Here is a 20000-nt window from a genome sequence, read left to right as displayed (position 1 = left end):
CACCGCGTCTATGTATCGCACACCGGACGAGATGCACCGCGTCTATGTATCGCACACCGGACGAGAAGCGCCGCGGCGAGTCTATGTATCGCACACCGGACGAGATGCACCGCGTCTATGTATCGCACACCGGACGAGAAGCGCCGCGCCGCGTCTATGACAACTTTATCGCACACCGGACGAGATGCGCCGCGCCGCGTCTATGACAACTTTATCACACACCGGACGAGATGCGCCGCGCCTATGACAACTTTATCACACACCGGACGAGATGCGCCGCGCCGCGTCTATGACAACTTTATCACACACCGGACGAGAAGCGCCGCGCCGCGTCTATGACAACTTTATCACACACCGGACGAGAAGCGCTGCGCCGCGTCTATGACAACTTTATCACACACCGGACGAGAAGCGCCGCGCCGCGTCTATGACAACTTTATCACACACCGGACGAGAAGCGCCGCGCCGCGTCTATGACAACTTTATCACACACCGGACGAGAAGCGCTGCGCCGCGTCTATGACAACTTTATCACACACCGGACGAGAAGCGCTGCGCCGCGTCTATGACAACTTTATCACACACCGGACGAGAAGCGCCGCGCCGCGTCTATGACAACTTTATCACACACCGGACGAGAAGCGCTGCGCCGCGTCTATGACAACTTTATCACACACCGGACGAGATGCGCCGCGCCGCGTCTATGACAACTTTATCACACACCGGACGAGAAGCGCTGCGCCGCGTCTATGACAACTTTATCACACACCGGACGAGATGCGCCGCGCCGCGTCTATGACAACTTTATCACACACCGGACGAGAAGCGCTGCGCCGCGTCTATGACAACTTTATCACACACCGGACGAGAAGCGCTGCGCCGCGTCTATGACAACTTTATCACACACCGGACGAGATGCGCTGCGCCGCGTCTATGACAACTTTATCACACACCGGACGAGAAGCGCCGCGCCGCGTCTATGACAACTTTATCACACACCGGACGAGAAGCGCTGCGCCGCGTCTATGACAACTTTATCACACACCGGACGAGAAGCGCCGCGCCGCGTCTATGACAACTTTATCACACACCGGACGAGATGCGCCGCGCCTATGACAACTTTATCGCACACCGGACGAGATGCGCCGCGCCGCGTCTATGACAACTTTATCGCACACCGGACGAGATGCGCCGCGCCGCGTCTATGACAACTTTATCACACACCGGACGAGATGCGCCGCGCCTATGACAACTTTATCACACACCGGACGAGATGCGCCGCGCCTATGACAACTTTATCGCACACCGGACGAGATGCGCCGCGCCGCGTCTATGACAACTTTATCGCACACCGGACGAGATGCGCCGCGCCTATGACAACTTTATCACACACCGGACGAGATGCGCCGCGCCTATGACAACTTTATCGCACACCGGACGAGATGCGCCGCGCCGCGTCTATGACAACTTTATCGCACACCGGACGAGATGCGCCGCGCCGCGTCTATGACAACTTTATCGCACACCGGACGAGAAGCGCCGCGCCGCGTCTATGACAACTTTATCACACACCGGACGAGATGCGCCGCGCCTGTGACAACTCGCGTTATCGCACACCGGACGAGAAGCGCGCGCGTACGGCGTTTATGGCAACTCGAGTTATCGGACGCGCACTTTGTCAGTTTATGGCCAGCAATATTGTTATGTTTAAGGACATTATGGAATTAAGATCATGTCTAATTAAATACAATCGTTGCTTAGTCTACACTACAGTCTGAATTCACTTTATCTCTGAGCGTCCGTTAACTGAATTGAGAATATCATCTGAAAATCCGATAGCAGCAGCAGTTTTCCTTCAACCAGCTGATTTCTGTAAATGAATGTAAAGCTAAATGTATATTGCAGCACAGGGTGAAGTCTCAACACTAAATGAAAGGCCTGTCTCATATAGACGCCTGTCTCCAATACAAGCCGGTGCAGTTCGCGATTTGGGAAAATAAAAGCCCGGGCTATTATTTGAAGTTTTACGGTACTTATTTTTTAAAGAAAAAATTAATTCTGAATCAAAATATCTAAACTTGATCCACCGGTGAAAACATCCACTAACTTTCTTTTTTGCCCAGCGCTAGATATTTGACAATCCGTGATGATGTTAGACTGTTGATTTAGTTATTGAGATTCGACAGCTACGCCCACTCACACTAACAGAGCAGACGTTAGCGGCGGCTAATGCTTACGATGCTGCGCAGTTGTCTGCTTCCACTGCTGAAGGTCACCGCTAGCATAGAGGCGCACTCCTCCGCGTAAAACGGCTTTCTGCCGTTCTCATCCACCGCTCCTGCAAGCACACATCACTGACACTGACACACATCTGAAGCACACAGGGCTACACACTCGAGACTGAGAGAACCGTACCAATGGTCACGGTGTAGATGGAGTTAGCATAGCCGTCGTAGTTGCAGTTGTCGTCATACTGTCCTCCGTTGCCACTGGCCACAACGAAGATGCTGCCGAAACCTTTCCTGCCCGCGATCACGCCGTGCTGTAGCGCCGCCTGTGGGAGAGACCAGGAACTGCATCACTCCTCAAAATCACTCTAAAACATGGACTACTGAGTGATGACTTTAATTGAGTTTCTAAACCATCGCTGGCTGAACTCTGACTGCTTTATTGATCTGCTAAAGCTATGGCCGAAGCGCCACCACTGTGTGTTGGTGAAAGTACAGAGAAACGCTCTGCTCATATGGTGAAGGCTTCATGAGTCTCATTCATAAACTACATTACACTGATGAGGTGCATATTCAGACTGACCTTGCCTAAGGGATGAGGTCCATCAACTGTACGGCCATCATCATCCGGCCCCCAGCTACAAGACAAACCATACATGTCAGGTGACCAGGAAAAGTGCATGGTTCATGGTTTATGGACCAGTGTTTCCGCTACATTCATTCTGCCGTGGTGGGCCGCCACACCAAAAATCCTCCCGCCACGGCTGCAGCTTCTCAGTGAGCTCCGATATTGTGCATGCTATGTATTGTGTTATTGTTAAGCCCCACTAAAGGCATAAAAAACATTGTAAAGCTCCATAAAGTTTTCGTGCACTATATTCCAAGACTTCTAAAGTCATTCGATAGCATAATGTGAGGTAAACATTAATATTGAAGTCGTTAAGTTAAAGTTAATGAAAACTCATCTCTCCTCAGTCATTCTCCATTCAGAACTCAAACAGCGCGTCGCGTTCGATTACGAGTAACACGATGACACTCCAAGATCAATGTTCACATTATTATACTTTATTTGTAGATAAAGGTCTATGGTTTGCATAAAATGACTTTGTTACTGGAGTTTATTGCGTTAGTTCTGTTAGATTACAGCACTGGAGAGAGCACTATGAATTGTTCTTCATGCGCACTGTAACTGAAATTTAAAACTGTTAAAAGAAAAGGCTCAATAAACTGTTGCATAGATATAATACAGTAAGCATCAAATACTGTATCTCTTCGCTTTGTGCTTTTAACTTTTCAATGCGACGCGCTGCACGCTGTGACTTCGAGTTGCTTCAAGTGCATCATTCGGCGCACGGGATGCGCATAATCGCTTTGCCGCTGTAAATTGGAACCTTTCATATTATAACTAGAAAAACTATTTTTCAATTAATCGTTTTTTAAAATGTGGTCAACTCAATATCGATTCTCAAAGGCTATGAATCGATTTTTCCCCCCCATATTTATTTATATATCACCCAAAAGCCAGTATTAGTTTTCCTACACTTCATAGGCTTGCAGCCTCCATGTTACTCTAATGCAGTGAGATTTTATGTTTGTCTTATCTTAAACATAAAATAACCTGATCCTGTTTGATTAAGGCATGAGACTGTTCTGACTTTTTCAATAATCGATTTTTAATCTTGCATCAAAATCCTGTCTATTATGCATTTGATATGGTTGGGTTCTGTTTTAATGTACCCAAGTGTACCTAAAATAATAAGAGTTTAATATACGGTTTTGTGGCTCTTCATTTATTTGTATTAATTAACCACTCGTAAACTTGTGTTCACTGTTCTTTTTTATAAATATAGGTTTTGTGTTCAATCTATATTCATTGAGTCGAATCGAGAATCGAAATTGAATCGAATTGAGAGTTTGCGAATTGAAATCGAATTGGAACATCTGAATCGATACCCATCCCTAATTATAATACTTAGGGGAGGTTTAAACACCTGGGGCAAGGGGGCGTGGCCCATGGGAATATCCCTCATGGGCGGCGCCCCTCCCCCTCGGGAAATGGGCCTGCCACCACAGAACCTAGAGGAAACACTGTGGACTAACATATTTATGAATCAATATTAACTAAGATTAATAAATGCTTTGAAAAAAAAGTTAATTATTAGTTGATATGCATTAACTAATGTAAATGTTTGCATCATGGAACTTAAAGTGAAATTGTATATCATTATTTATCATGAAAGCTGTCATTTACAAATACAAGTAAATAAAGAAATTACCAACACAAAATGTCGTGACATGTTCTCTAGGCGCCCCTTATATACTTCTGGATCGCATTAGTAGTGACGTCACAGGCTGTCGCCAGCCAATAACGATTGCCATGATTGGATACGGGGTTCAGACAGCGGTTCACGCGGAGGAGTTCCCCAAAAGAGCCATCGACGCAGTGCCAGTTCCCATTCGAAAGGGAACAGAAGACTTATGAACCGTATTTTTTTTTCATAGTTGGCTCAGGCTGGTCCTGCGACTTATAGTCAGGTGCGACTTATATATAAAAATTAATTAATTCTGACTGAGATGAGCCAAGAGAAACATTACCGTCTACAGCCGCGAGAGGGCGCTCTAGTTAGCGGAGTTGTTCAGAAGCGACACCGAGGAAGAACTCAATGTATTCAGTGTTGAGGAATGAGATCGGGAGCTTGGTGAACTTGCTGACCGTTAACTTGCTGGACTCGCTGGCTAATGTTAGTTCAGCCTATTCAGCCTCCCAGGTACATGTTCTTTATGCTAATGTGTAGGGTTTCCCGCAGAACATGTGTTAGTTAAGATGTGACGTAACTTGTGTAACTTAACTTAGTGTTAGCCTGCGTGTCGCCACATACACATCAGCATAAATGCTCCTGATAAATGATTTGGTATTAAAGCATTAACATTCACAATCCACTGTTCATTTAACATAAAGCGAGCACAATTCTCACACATCTCTGTTATTATCAATGAAGCTGACGGCATAATGAATCTTATTATCAGGCATAACCGGCAAACTGGGTGGACAATATCTCAAGACATGTTCATCAACACTGACATGCAAGTGTTGAAATTGACATTAAGATGAATAAACCCTGTAGAAATATTGCTCACTGTTTGTTAATGTTAACTAACGTACTTCACTAACAAATGGAAGCTTGTTTTAAAGCTTTATCTCGTTAAATTTTTATCTGCCTACTAAAGTGAACATTATAAAAGCCAGTGTAGGATTGACAGTATTGCTCTCAACTAAAGCAAATAAGTAGTGTAAGAGTGTGTACGAGTGTGTAAGAGTGTGTGAGAGTGTGTAAGAGTGTGTACGAGTGTGTACGAGAGTGTAAGAGAGTGTAAGAGTGTGTAAGAGAGTGTAAGAGTGTGTAAGAGAGTGTGAGAGTGTGTAAGAGTGTGTAAGAGAGTGTAAGAGAGTGTAAGAGTGTGTAAGAGAGTGTAAGAGTGTGTAAGAGAGTGTAAGAGTGTGTAAGAGAGTGTAAGAGTGTGTAAGAGTGTGTAAGAGAGTGTAAGAGTGTGTAAGAGTGAGTGAGAGTGAGTGAGAGTGTGTAAGAGTGTGTAAGAGTGTGTACGAGTGTGTACGAGTGTGTAAGAGAGTGTAAGAGTGTGTAAGAGTGAGTGAGAGTGAGTGAGAGTGTGTAAGAGTGTGTCAGAGTGTGTGAGAGTGTCTAAGAGTGTGTGAGTGTGTGTAAGAGTGTGTAAGAGTGAGTGAGAGTGTGTAAGAGTGTGTAAGAGTGTGTGAGAGTGTCTAAGAGTGTGTGTAAGAGTGTGTAAGAGTGTGTAAGAGTGTGTGAGAGTGTGTAAGAGTGTGTGTAAGAGTGTGTAAGAGTGTGTGAGAGTGTGTAAGAGTGTGTGTAAGAGTGTGTAAGAGTGTGTGAGAGTGTGTGAGAGTGTGTAGGAGTGTGTAAGAGTGTGTAAGAGTGTGTAAGAGAGTGTACGAGTGTTTACGAGTGTGTAAGAGTGTGTGAGAGTGAGTAAGAGTGTGTAAAAGTGAGTAAGAGTGTGTACGAGTGTGTAAGAGAGAGTAAGAGTGTGTACGAGTGTGTAAGAGAGAGTAAGAGGATGTAAGAGTGTGTGAGTGTGTAAGAGTGTGTAAGAGTGTGTAAGAGAGTGTACGAGTGTTTACGAGTGTGTAAGAGTGTGTGAGAGTGAGTGAGAGTGAGTAAGAGTGTGTAAGAGTGAGTAAGAGTGTGTAAGAGTGTGTGAGAGTGAGTAAGAGTGTGTAAGAGTGAGTAAGAGTGTGTAAGAGTGAGTAAGAGTGTGTAAGAGAGAGTAAGAGTGTGTACGAGTGAGTAAGAGTGTGTACGAGTGTGTACGAGTGTGTAAGAGTGTGTAAAAGAGTGTGAACGAGTGTGTACGAGTGTGTAAGAGAGTGTGAGAGTGTGTGAGAGTGTGTAAGAGAGTGTGAGAGTGTGTAAGAGTGTGTAAGAGTGTGTAAGAGTGAGTAAGAGTTTATGAGAGTGTGTAAGAGTGTGTAAGAGTGTGTGAGAGTGTGTAAGAGTGTGTGAGAGTGTGTAAGAGTGTATGAGAGTGTGTAGGAGTGTGTAAGAGTGTGTAAGAGTGTGTGAGTGTGAAAGAGTGTGTAGGAGTGTGTGAGAGTGTGTAAGAGTGAGTAAGAGTGTGTGAGAGTGTGTAAGAGTGAGTAAGAGTGTATGAGAGGGTGTAGGAGTGTGTAAGAGTGTGTAGGAGTGTGTAAGAGTGTGTACGAGTGTGTGAGAGTGTGTACGCGTGTGTAAGAGTGTGTAAGAGTGTGTAGGAGTGTGTGAGAGTGTGTAGGAGTGTGTAAGAGAGTGTAAGAGTGTGTAAGAGTGTATGAGAGGGTGTAGGAGTGTGTAAGAGTGTGTAAGAGTTTGTAAGAGTGTGTAAGAGTGTGTGAGAGTGTGTAGGAGTGTGTAAGAGTGTGTAAGAGTGTGTGAGAGTGTGTGAGAGTGTGTAAGAGTGTGTAAGAGTGTGTGAGAGTGTGTAAGAGTGTGTAAGAGTGTGTGAGAGTGTGTGAGAGTGTGTAAGAGTGTGTAAGAGTGTGTGAAAGAGTGTGTAAGAGTGTGTATGAGTGTGTGAGAGTGTGTAAGAGTGTGTAAGAGTGTGTGTAAGAGTGTGTATGAGAGTGTGTGTGAGAGTGTGTAAGAGTGTGTAAGAGTGTGTGAGAGTGTGTAAGAGTGTGTGTAAGAGTGTGTGAGAGTGTGTAAGAGTGTGTAAGAGTGTGTGTAAGAGTGTGTGAGAGTGTGTGAGAGTGTGTAGGAGTGTGTAAGAGTGTGTAAGAGTGTGTGAGAGTGTGTGAGAGTGTGTGAGAGTGTGTAAGAGTGTGTAAGAGTGTGTAAGAGTGTGTAAGAGTGTGTGAGAGTGTGTGAGAGTGTGTAAGAGTGTGTAAGAGTGTGTAAGAGTGTGTGAGAGTGTGTAAGAGTGTGTGTAAGAGTGTGTAAGAGTGTGTATGAGTGTGTAATAGTGTGTAAGAGTGTGTGAGAGTGTGTGTATGAGTGTGTGAGAGTGTGTAAGAGTGTGTACGAGTGTGTAGGAGTGTGTAAGAGTGTGTGAGAGTGTGTAAGAGTGTGTATGAGTGTGTAAGAGTGTGTGAGAGTGTGTAGGAGTGTGTAAGAGTGTGTGAGAGTGTGTGAGAGTGTGTAAGAGTGTGTAAGAGTGTGTGAGAGTGTGTAAGAGTGTGTGTAAGAGTGTGTAAGAGTGTGTATGAGTGTGTAATAGTGTGTAAGAGTGTGTGAGAGTGTGTGTATGAGTGTGTGAGAGTGTGTAAGAGTGTGTACGAGTGTCTAGGAGTGTGTAAGAGTGTGTGAGAGTGTGTAAGAGTGTGTATGAGTGTGTAAGAGTGTGTGAGAGTGTGTAGGAGTGTGTAAGAGTGTGTGAGAGTGTGTGAGAGTGTGTGTAAGAGTGTGTAAGAGTGTGTATGAGTGTGTAAGAGTGTGTGAGAGTGTGTAGGAGTGTGTAAGAGTGTGTAAGAGTGTGTGAGAGTGTGTGAGAGTGTGTAAGAGTGTGTGAGAGTGTGTAAGAGTGTGTAAGAGTGTGTGAGAGTGTGTGAGAGTGTGTAAGAGTGTGTAAGAGTGTGTGAGAGTGAGTGAGAGTGTGTAAGAGTGTGTAAGAGTGTGTGAGAGTGTGTACGAGTGTGTACGAGTGTGTAAGAGAGTGTAAGAGAGTGTAAGAGTGAGTGAGAGTGAGTGAGAGTGTGTAAGAGTGTGTCAGAGTGTGTGAGAGTGTCTAAGAGTGTGTGAGTGTGTGTAAGAGTGTAAGAGTGTGTAAGAGTGAGTGAGAGTGTGTAAGAGTGTGTGAGAGTGTCTAAGAGTGTGTGTAAGAGTGTGTAAGAGTGTGTAAGAGTGTGTGAGAGTGTGTAAGAGTGTGTGTAAGAGTGTGTAAGAGTGTGTGAGAGTGTGTAAGAGTGTGTGTAAGAGAGTGTAAGAGTGTGTGAGTGTGTGAGAGTGTGTAGGAGTGTGTAAGAGTGTGTAAGAGTGTGTAAGAGAGTGTACGAGTGTTTACGAGTGTGTAAGAGTGTGTGAGAGTGAGTAAGAGTGTGTAAAAGTGAGTAAGAGTGTGTAAGAGTGTGTAAGAGAGAGTAAGAGTGTGTACGAGTGTGTAAGAGAGAGTAAGAGGATGTAAGAGTGTGTGAGTGTGTAAGAGTGAGTAAGAGTGTGTAAGAGTGTGTAAGAGAGTGTACGAGTGTTTACGAGTGTGTAAGAGTGTGTGAGAGTGAGTAAGAGTGTGTAAGAGTGAGTAAGAGTGTGTAAGAGTGTGTGAGAGTGAGTAAGAGTGTGTAAGAGTGAGTAAGAGTGTGTAAGAGTGAGTAAGAGTGTGTAAGAGAGAGTAAGAGTGTGTACGAGTGAGTAAGAGTGTGTACGAGTGTGTAAGAGTGTGTAAAAGAGTGTGAACGAGTGTGTACGAGTGTGTAAGAGAGTGTGAGAGTGTGTGAGAGTGTGTAAGAGAGTGTGAGAGTGTGTAAGAGTGTGTAAGAGTGTGTAAGAGTGAGTAAGAGTTTATGAGAGTGTGTAAGAGTGTGTAAGAGTGTGTGAGAGTGTGTAAGAGTGTGTGAGAGTGTGTAAGAGTGTATGAGAGTGTGTAGGAGTGTGTAAGAGTGTGTAAGAGTGTGTGAGAGTGTGTGTAAGAGTGTGTAAGAGTGTGTATGAGTGTGTAAGAGTGTGTGAGAGTGTGTAGGAGTGTGTAAGAGTGTGTAAGAGTGTGTGAGAGTGTGTGAGAGTGTGTAAGAGTGTGTGAGAGTGTGTAAGAGTGTGTGAGAGTGTGTGAGAGTGTGTAAGAGTGTGTAAGAGTGTGTGAGAGTGTGTAAGAGTGTGTGTAAGAGTGTGTAAGAGTGTGTAAGAGTGTGTGTAAGAGTGTGTACGAGTGTGTATGAGTGTGTAAGAGTGTGTAAGAGTGTGTGTGAGAGTGTGTAAGAGTGTGTAAGAGTGTGTGAGAGTGTGTAAGAGTGTGTGTAAGAGTGTGTAAGAGTGTGTGAGAGTGTGTAAGAGTGTGTAAGAGTGTGTGTAAGAGTGTGTAAGAGTGTGTGAGAGTGTGTGAGAGTGTGTATGAGTGTGTAAGAGTGTGTAAGAGTGTGTGAGAGTGTGTAAGAGTGTGTGAGAGTGTGTAAGAGTGTGTAAGAGTGTGTGAGAGTGTGTGAGAGTGTGTAAGAGTGTGTAAGAGTGTGTAAGAGTGTGTGAGAGTGTGTAAGAGTGTGTGTAAGAGTGTGTATGAGTGTGTAAGAGTGTGTAAGAGTGTGTAAGAGTGTGTGTATGAGTGTGTGAGAGTGTGTAAGAGTGTGTACGAGTGTGTAGGAGTGTGTAAGAGTGAGTAAGAGTGTGTAAGAGTGTGTGAGAGTGTGTGAGTGTGTAAGAGTGTGTGAGAGTGTGTAAGAGTGTGTAAGAGGATGTAAGAGTGTGTGAGTGTGTAAGAGTGTGTACGAGTGAGTAAGAGTGTGTACGAGTGTGTACGAGTGTGTAAGAGAGTGTGAGAGTGTGTACGAGTGTGTAAGAGAGTGTGAGAGTGTGTAAGAGTGTGTGAGAGTGTGTGAGTGTGTAAGAGTGTGTAAGAGTGTGTGAGAGTGTGAGAGTGTGTGAGAGTGTGTGAGAGTGTGAGAGTGTGTACGAGTGTGTACGAGTGAGTAAGAGTGTGTACGAGTGTGTACGAGTGTGTAAGAGTGTGTAAAAGAGTGTGAACGAGTGTGTACGAGTGTGTAAGAGAGTGTGAGAGTGTGTAAGAGTGTGTGAGAGTGTGTAAGAGAGTGTGAGAGTGTGTAAGAGTGTGTAAGAGTGTGTAAGAGTGAGTAAGAGTTTATGAGAGTGTGTAAGAGTGTGTAAGAGTGTGTGAGAGTGTGTAAGAGTGTGTGAGAGTGTGTAAGAGTGTATGAGAGTGTGTAGGAGTGTGTAAGAGTGTGTAAGAGTGTGTGAGTGTGAAAGAGTGTGTAGGAGTGTGTGAGAGTGTGTAAGAGTGAGTAAGAGTGTGTGAGAGTGTGTAAGAGTGTGTAAGAGTGAGTAAGAGTGCATGAGAGGGTGTAGGAGTGTGTAAGAGTGTGTAGGAGTGTGTAAGAGTGTGTAAGAGTGTGTACGAGTGTGTGAGAGTGTGTACGCGTGTGTAAGAGAGTGTAAGAGTGTGTAAGAGTGTATGAGAGGGTGTAGGAGTGTGTAAGAGTGTGTAGGAGTGTGTAAGAGTGTGTAAGAGTGTGTGAGAGTGTGTAGGAGTGTGTAAGAGTGTGTGAGAGTGTGTGAGAGTGTGTAAGAGTGTGTACGAGTGTGTGAGAGTGTGTACGAGTGTGTGAGAGTGTGTACGCGTGTGTAAGAGAGTGTAAGAGTGTGTAAGAGTGTATGAGAGGGTGTAGGAGTGTGTAAGAGTGTGTAGGAGTGTGTAAGAGTGTGTAAGAGTGTGTGAGAGTGTGTAGGAGTGTGTAAGAGTGTGTAAGAGTGTGTAAGAGTGTGTGAGAGTGTGTGTATGAGTGTGTGAGAGTGTGTAAGAGTGTGTACGAGTGAGTAAGAGTGTGTAAGAGTGTGTGAGAGTGTGTAGGAGTGTGTAAGAGTGTGTAAGAGTGTGTGAGAGTGTGTGTATGAGTGTGTGAGAGTGTGTAAGAGTGTGTACGAGTGTGTAGGAGTGTGTAAGAGTGATCTGGGCACAGAAACACACCTGCAGCTGTAGATGTGATTGACCTGGTAGTGCTTGTTAAAAGCCACCGCCTCCATGCTGTCAGTGAGGGGTCCGTCCAGAACCCGGATGCCTGGCACACACACACACACACACACACACACACACACACACACACACACACACACACACACACACACACACCTGTGGTCAAGCATGAGAGAATATCACTGACGTACTACTAGAATTAAACATGGTGAACATTGCCAGTTTAATATGGCCATTAAGTTTCCAAAAGAGTGTGTCATTACACGCGTTTCACAGTCACAACACACAGATGTTTTAATAGCGATTTAAACTTTTCTAATTAAAAGGTTCTTTAGGGAATTCGCTAAATTAGTTTACAACTCTGATTCAACAATTAATTTGCATAATAACATAGAAAAAATTCATATATTAAAAGGCCTTAGTAAAAATACATGAAGGTAAACGTTTCTTGCTATATAAATGAAATCTGTGGTAAATATAAATAAAAAAGATCATATATTCTTCCTTGTTTGGATATATTATATTATAGTTCTTGCATTTCACATTTTGAATGTACTTGGCTACAATGGAAGTAATGCTAAAAGGACAAGAGTTTATGTATCCTCTATTATATGTATTGTATATCAGCTGGATATGTATATGAGACGTGTGTTTAGCAGACAGTTTTCTTCATAGCTTCTCTGTAACTTGATCTGTGTAAGTCAGTGTAATGAGGAATAAAGCGATCTGTGTAAGTCAGTGTAATGAGGAATACAGTGATCTGTGTAAGTCAGTGTAATGAGGAATACAGTGATCTGTGTAAGTCAGTGTAATGAGGAATACAGTGATCTGTGTAAGTCAGTGTAATGAGGAATACAGTGATCTGTGTAAGTCAGTGTAATGAGGAATACAGTGATCTGTGTAAGTCAGTGTAATGAGGAATAAAGTGATCTGTGTAAGTCAGTGTAATGAGGAATACAGTGATCTGTGTAAGTCAGTGTAATGAGGAATACAGTGATCTGTGTAAGTCAGTGTAATGAGGAATAAAGCGATCTGTGTAAGTCAGTGTAATGAGGAATACAGTGATCTGTGTAAGTCAGTGTAATGAGGAATACAGTGATCTGTGTAAGTCAGTGTAATGAGGAATACAGTGATCTGTGTAAGTCAGTGTAATGAGGAATACAGTGATCTGTGTAAGTCAGTGTAATGAGGAATAAAGTGATCTGTGTAAGTCAGTGTAATGAGGAATACAGTGATCTGTGTAAGTCAGTGTAATGAGGAATACAGTGATCTGTGTAAGTCAGTGTAATGAGGAATACAGTGATCTGTGTAAGTCAGTGTAATGAGGAATACAGTGATGTGTGTAAGTCAGTGTAATGAGGAATACAGTGATGTGTGTAAGTCAGTGTAATGAGGAATAAAGTGATCTGTGTAAGTCAGTGTAATGAGGAATACAGTGATCTGTGTAAGTCAGTGTAATGAGGAATACAGTGATCTGTGTAAGTCAGTGTAATGAGGAATACAGTGATCTGTGTAAGTCAGTGTAATGAGGAATAAAGCGATCTGTGTAAGTCAGTGTAATGAGGAATACAGTGATCTGTGTAAGTCAGTGTAATGAGGAATAAAGTGATCTGTGTAAGTCAGTGTAATGAGGAATAAAGCGATCTGTGTAAGTCAGTGTAATGAGGAATACAGTGATGTGTGTAAGTCAGTGTAATGAGGAATACAGTGATGTGTGTAAGTCAGTGTAATGAGGAATACAGTGATCTGTGTAAGTCAGTGTAATGAGGAATACAGTGATCTGTGTAAGTCAGTGTAATGAGGAATACAGTGATCTGTGTAAGTCAGTGTAATGAGGAATAAAGTGATCTGTGTAAGTCAGTGTAATGAGGAATAAAGTGATCTGTGTAAGTCAGTGTAATGAGGAATACAGTGATCTGTGTAAGTCAGTGTAATGAGGAATACAGTGATCTGTGTAAGTCAGTGTAATGAGGAATACAGTGATCTGTGTAAGTCAGTGTAATGAGGAATACAGTGATCTGTGTAAGTCAGTGTAATGAGGAATACAGTGATCTGTGTAAGTCAGTGTAATGAGGAATACAGTGATCTGTGTAAGTCAGTGTAATGAGGAATACAGTGATCTGTGTAAGTCAGTGTAATGAGGAATACAGTGATCTGTGTAAGTCAGTGTAATGAGGAATAAAGTGATCTGTGTAAGTCAGTGTAATGAGGAATAAAGTGATCTGTGTAAGTCAGTGTAATGAGGAATAAAGCGATCTGTGTAAGTCAGTGTAATGAGGAATACAGTGATCTGTGTAAGTCAGTGTAATGAGGAATACAGTGATCTGTGTAAGTCAGTGTAATGAGGAATACAGTGATCTGTGTAAGTCAGTGTAATGAGGAATAAAGTGATCTGTGTAAGTCAGTGTAATGAGGAATAAAGTGATCTGTGTAAGTCAGTGTAATGAGGAATACAGTGATCTGTGTAAGTCAGTGTAATGAGGAATACAGTGATCTGTGTAAGTCAGTGTAATGAGGAATACAGTGATCTGTGTAAGTCAGTGTAATGAGGAATACAGTGATCTGTGTAAGTCAGTGTAATGAGGAATACAGTGATCTGTGTAAGTCAGTGTAATGAGGAATACAGTGATCTGTGTAAGTCAGTGTAATGAGGAATACAGTGATCTGTGTAAGTCAGTGTAATGAGGAATACAGTGATCTGTGTAAGTCAGTGTAATGAGGAATAAAGTGATCTGTGTAAGTCAGTGTAATGAGGAATACAGTGATCTGTGTAAGTCAGTGTAATGAGGAATAAAGCGATCTGTGTAAGTCAGTGTAATGAGGAATACAGTGATCTGTGTAAGTCAGTGTAATGAGGAATACAGTGATCTGTGTAAGTCAGTGTAATGAGGAATAAAGCGATCTGTGTAAGTCAGTGTAATGAGGAATACAGTGATCTGTGTAAGTCAGTGTAATGAGGAATACAGTGATCTGTGTAAGTCAGTGTAATGAGGAATACAGTGATGTGTGTAAGTCAGTGTAATGAGGAATAAAGTGATCTGTGTAAGTCAGTGTAATGAGGAATACAGTGATCTGTGTAAGTCAGTGTAATGAGGAATACAGTGATCTGTGTAAGTCAGTGTAATGAGGAATACAGTGATGTGTGTAAGTCAGTGTAATGAGGAATACAGTGATGTGTGTAAGTCAGTGTAATGAGGAATACAGTGATGTGTGTAAGTCAGTGTAATGAGGAATAAAGTGATCTGTGTAAGTCAGTGTAATGAGGAATACAGTGATCTGTGTAAGTCAGTGTAATGAGGAATAAAGTGATGTGTGTAAGTCAGTGTAATGAGGAATACAGTGATCTGTGTAAGTCAGTGTAATGAGGAATAAAGTGATCTGTGTAAGTCAGTGTAATGAGGAATACAGTGATCTGTGTAAGTCAGTGTAATGAGGAATAAAGTGATCTGTGTAAGTCAGTGTAATGAGGAATAAAGCGATCTGTGTAAGTCAGTGTAATGAGGAATACAGTGATCTGTGTAAGTCAGTGTAATGAGGAATACAGTGATCTGTGTAAGTCAGTGTAATGAGGAATACAGTGATCTGTGTAAGTCAGTGTAATGAGGAATAAAGTGATCTGTGTAAGTCAGTGTAATGAGGAATACAGTGATCTGTGTAAGTCAGTGTAATGAGGAATAAAGCGATCTGTGTAAGTCAGTGTAATGAGGAATACAGTGATCTGTGTAAGTCAGTGTAATGAGGAATAAAGCGATCTGTGTAAGTCAGTGTAATGAGGAATACAGTGATCTGTGTAAGTCAGTGTAATGAGGAATACAGTGATCTGTGTAAGTCAGTGTAATGAGGAATAAAGCGATCTGTGTAAGTCAGTGTAATGAGGAATACAGTGATCTGTGTAAGTCAGTGTAATGAGGAATACAGTGATCTGTGTAAGTCAGTGTAATGAGGAATAAAGTGATCTGTGTAAGTCAGTGTAATGAGGAATAAAGTGATCTGTGTAAGTCAGTGTAATGAGGAATACAGTGATCTGTGTAAGTCAGTGTAATGAGGAATAAAGTGATCTGTGTAAGTCAGTGTAATGAGGAATAAAGTGATCTGTGTAAGTCAGTGTAATGAGGAATACAGTGATCTGTGTAAGTCAGTGTAATGAGGAATACAGTGATCTGTGTAAGTCAGTGTAATGAGGAATACAGTGATCTGTGTAAGTCAGTGTAATGAGGAATACAGTGATCTGTGTAAGTCAGTGTAATGAGGAATACAGTGATCTGTGTAAGTCAGTGTAATGAGGAATAAAGTGATCTGTGTAAGTCAGTGTAATGAGGAATACAGCGATCTGTGTAAGTCAGTGTAATGAGGAATAAAGCGATCTGTGTAAGTCAGTGTAATGAGGAATACAGTGATCTGTGTAAGTCAGTGTAATGAGGAATAAAGCGATCTGTGTAAGTCAGTGTAATGAGGAATACAGCGATCTGTGTAAGTCAGTGTAATGAGGAATACAGTGATCTGTGTAAGTCAGTGTAATGAGGAATAAAGTGATCTGTGTAAGTCAGTGTAATGAGGAATACAGTGATCTGTGTAAGTCAGTGTAATGAGGAATACAGCGATCTGTGTAAGTCAGTGTAATGAGGAATAAAGCGATCTGTGTAAGTCAGTGTAATGAGGAATACAGCGATCTGTGTAAGTCAGTGTAATGAGGAATACAGTGATCTGTGTAAGTCAGTGTAATGAGGAATACAGTGATCTGTGTAAGTCAGTGTAATGAGGAATAAAGCGATCTGTGTAAGTCAGTGTAATGAGGAATAAAGCGATCTGTGTAAGTCAGTGTAATGAGGAATACAGTGATCTGTGTAAGTCAGTGTAATGAGGAATACAGTGATCTGTGTAAGTCAGTGTAATGAGGAATACAGTGATCTGTGTAAGTCAGTGTAATGAGGAATACAGTGATCTGTGTAAGTCAGTGTAATGAGGAATAAAGCGATCTGTGTAAGTCAGTGTAATGAGGAATAAAGTGATCTGTGTAAGTCAGTGTAATGAGGAATACAGTGATCTGTGTAAGTCAGTGTAATGAGGAATAAAGCGATCTGTGTAAGTCAGTGTAATGAGGAATAAAGTGATCTGTGTAAGTCAGTGTAATGAGGAATACAGTGATCTGTGTAAGTCAGTGTAATGAGGAATACAGTGATCTGTGTAAGTCAGTGTAATGAGGAATACAGTGATCTGTGTAAGTCAGTGTAATGAGGAATACAGTGATCTGTGTAAGTCAGTGTAATGAGGAATAAAGCGATCTGTGTAAGTCAGTGTAATGAGGAATAAAGTGATCTGTGTAAGTCAGTGTAATGAGGAATAAAGTGATCTGTGTAAGTCAGTGTAATGAGGAATACAGCGATCTGTGTAAGTCAGTGTAATGAGGAATAAAGCGATCTGTGTAAGTCAGTGTAATGAGGAATAAAGTGATCTGTGTAAGTCAGTGTAATGAGGAATACAGTGATCTGTGTAAGTCAGTGTAATGAGGAATAAAGTGATCTGTGTAAGTCAGTGTAATGAGGAATACAGTGATCTGTGTAAGTCAGTGTAATGAGGAATAAAGCGATCTGTGTAAGTCAGTGTAATGAGGAATACAGTGATCTGTGTAAGTCAGTGTAATGAGGAATACAGTGATCTGTGTAAGTCAGTGTAATGAGGAATACAGTGATCTGTGTAAGTCAGTGTAATGAGGAATACAGTGATCTGTGTAAGTCAGTGTAATGAGGAATAAAGTGATCTGTGTAAGTCAGTGTAATGAGGAATACAGTGATCTGTGTAAGTCAGTGTAATGAGGAATAAAGTGATCTGTGTAAGTCAGTGTAATGAGGAATAAAGCGATCTGTGTAAGTCAGTGTAATGAGGAATACAGTGATCTGTGTAAGTCAGTGTAATGAGGAATACAGCGATCTGTGTAAGTCAGTGTAATGAGGAATACAGTGATCTGTGTAAGTCAGTGTAATGAGGAATACAGTGATCTGTGTAAGTCAGTGTAATGAGGAATAAAGTGATCTGTGTAAGTCAGTGTAATGAGGAATACAGTGATCTGTGTAAGTCAGTGTAATGAGGAATACAGTGATCTGTGTAAGTCAGTGTAATGAGGAATACAGTGATCTGTGTAAGTCAGTGTAATGAGGAATACAGTGATCTGTGTAAGTCAGTGTAATGAGGAATACAGTGATCTGTGTAAGTCAGTGTAATGAGGAATACAGTGATCTGTGTAAGTCAGTGTAATGAGGAATAAAGCGATCTGTGTAAGTCAGTGTAATGAGGAATACAGTGATCTGTGTAAGTCAGTGTAATGAGGAATACAGTGATCTGTGTAAGTCAGTGTAATGAGGAATACAGTGATCTGTGTAAGTCAGTGTAATGAGGAATACAGTGATCTGTGTAAGTCAGTGTAATGAGGAATACAGCGATCTGTGTAAGTCAGTGTAATGAGGAATACAGTGATCTGTGTAAGTCAGTGTAATGAGGAATACAGTGATCTGTGTAAGTCAGTGTAATGAGGAATACAGTGATCTGTGTAAGTCAGTGTAATGAGGAATACAGTGATCTGTGTAAGTCAGTGTAATGAGGAATACAGTGATCTGTGTAAGTCAGTGTAATGAGGAATACAGTGATCTGTGTAAGTCAGTGTAATGAGGAATACAGTGATCTGTGTAAGTCAGTGTAATGAGGAATACAGTGATCTGTGTAAGTCAGTGTAATGAGGAATAAAGTGATCTGTGTAAGTCAGTGTAATGAGGAATAAAGTGATCTGTGTAAGTCAGTGTAATGAGGAATACAGTGATCTGTGTAAGTCAGTGTAATGAGGAATACAGTGATCTGTGTAAGTCAGTGTAATGAGGAATACAGTGATCTGTGTAAGTCAGTGTAATGAGGAATACAGTGATCTGTGTAAGTCAGTGTAATGAGGAATAAAGCGATCTGTGTAAGTCAGTGTAATGAGGAATACAGTGATCTGTGTAAGTCAGTGTAATGAGGAATACAGTGATCTGTGTAAGTCAGTGTAATGAGGAATACAGTGATCTGTGTAAGTCAGTGTAATGAGGAATAAAGTGATCTGTGTAAGTCAGTGTAATGAGGAATACAGTGATCTGTGTAAGTCAGTGTAATGAGGAATACAGTGATCTGTGTAAGTCAGTGTAATGAGGAATACAGTGATCTGTGTAAGTCAGTGTAATGAGGAATAAAGTGATCTGTGTAAGTCAGTGTAATGAGGAATACAGTGATCTGTGTAAGTCAGTGTAATGAGGAATAAAGCGATCTGTGTAAGTCAGTGTAATGAGGAATACAGTGATCTGTGTAAGTCAGTGTAATGAGGAATACAGTGATCTGTGTAAGTCAGTGTAATGAGGAATACAGTGATCTGTGTAAGTCAGTGTAATGAGGAATAAAGCGATCTGTGTAAGTCAGTGTAATGAGGAATACAGCGATCTGTGTAAGTCAGTGTAATGAGGAATACAGTGATCTGTGTAAGTCAGTGTAATGAGGAATACAGTGATCTGTGTAAGTCAGTGTAATGAGGAATACAGTGATCTGTGTAAGTCAGTGTAATGAGGAATACAGTGATCTGTGTAAGTCAGTGTAATGAGGAATACAGTGATCTGTGTAAGTCAGTGTAATGAGGAATAAAGTGATCTGTGTAAGTCAGTGTAATGAGGAATACAGTGATCTGTGTAAGTCAGTGTAATGAGGAATACAGTGATCTGTGTAAGTCAGTGTAATGAGGAATACAGTGATCTGTGTAAGTCAGTGTAATGAGGAATACAGTGATCTGTGTAAGTCAGTGTAATGAGGAATAAAGCGATCTGTGTAAGTCAGTGTAATGAGGAATACAGTGATCTGTGTAAGTCAGTGTAATGAGGAATAAAGTGATCTGTGTAAGTCAGTGTAATGAGGAATAAAGTGATCTGTGTAAGTCAGTGTAATGAGGAATACAGTGATCTGTGTAAGTCAGTGTAATGAGGAATACAGTGATCTGTGTAAGTCAGTGTAATGAGGAATAAAGCGATCTGTGTAAGTCAGTGTAATGAGGAATACAGTGATCTGTGTAAGTCAGTGTAATGAGGAATACAGTGATCTGTGTAAGTCAGTGTAATGAGGAATACAGTGATCTGTGTAAGTCAGTGTAATGAGGAATACAGTGATCTGTGTAAGTCAGTGTAATGAGGAATACAGTGATCTGTGTAAGTCAGTGTAATGAGGAATAAAGTGATCTGTGTAAGTCAGTGTAATGAGGAATACAGTGATCTGTGTAAGTCAGTGTAATGAGGAATACAGTGATCTGTGTAAGTCAGTGTAATGAGGAATAAAGTGATCTGTGTAAGTCAGTGTAATGAGGAATACAGTGATCTGTGTAAGTCAGTGTAATGAGGAATACAGTGATCTGTGTAAGTCAGTGTAATGAGGAATACAGTGATCTGTGTAAGTCAGTGTAATGAGGAATACAGTGATCTGTGTAAGTCAGTGTAATGAGGAATAAAGTGATCTGTGTAAGTCAGTGTAATGAGGAATAAAGTGATCTGTGTAAGTCAGTGTAATGAGGAATACAGTGATCTGTGTAAGTCAGTGTAATGAGGAATAAAGCGATCTGTGTAAGTCAGT

The 20000-nt window shown here is 41.7% G+C and overlaps 1 protein-coding gene across 1 annotated transcript in view; it reads right to left on the bottom strand.

The window, feature by feature from the left end:
- The window catches only part of pcsk7 (proprotein convertase subtilisin/kexin type 7), a 38412-nt gene extending 26954 nt beyond the window's left edge, over positions 1 to 11458 (bottom strand). The window contains exons 1-4 of the mRNA XM_079611319.1: positions 11367 to 11458; positions 2812 to 2866; positions 2416 to 2554; positions 2238 to 2338 (exon numbers count right to left, since the gene is read on the bottom strand). Coding sequence (XP_079467445.1) covers positions 2238 to 2338; positions 2416 to 2554; positions 2812 to 2866; positions 11367 to 11422 — 351 coding nt within the window. The 5' untranslated portion in view covers positions 11423 to 11458. The remainder of the gene's footprint in view (positions 1 to 2237; positions 2339 to 2415; positions 2555 to 2811; positions 2867 to 11366) is intronic.
- Between the last annotated feature and the right edge of the window lie 8542 nt (positions 11459 to 20000).

This window comes from Phoxinus phoxinus (genome assembly GCF_949152265.1).
Source record: "Phoxinus phoxinus genome assembly, chromosome: 4".
NCBI classification, from domain to species: domain Eukaryota; kingdom Metazoa; phylum Chordata; class Actinopteri; order Cypriniformes; family Leuciscidae; genus Phoxinus; species Phoxinus phoxinus.
Note: the sequence above shows the minus strand (reverse complement) of the source record. Positions and strands in the feature narration are given on the sequence as shown.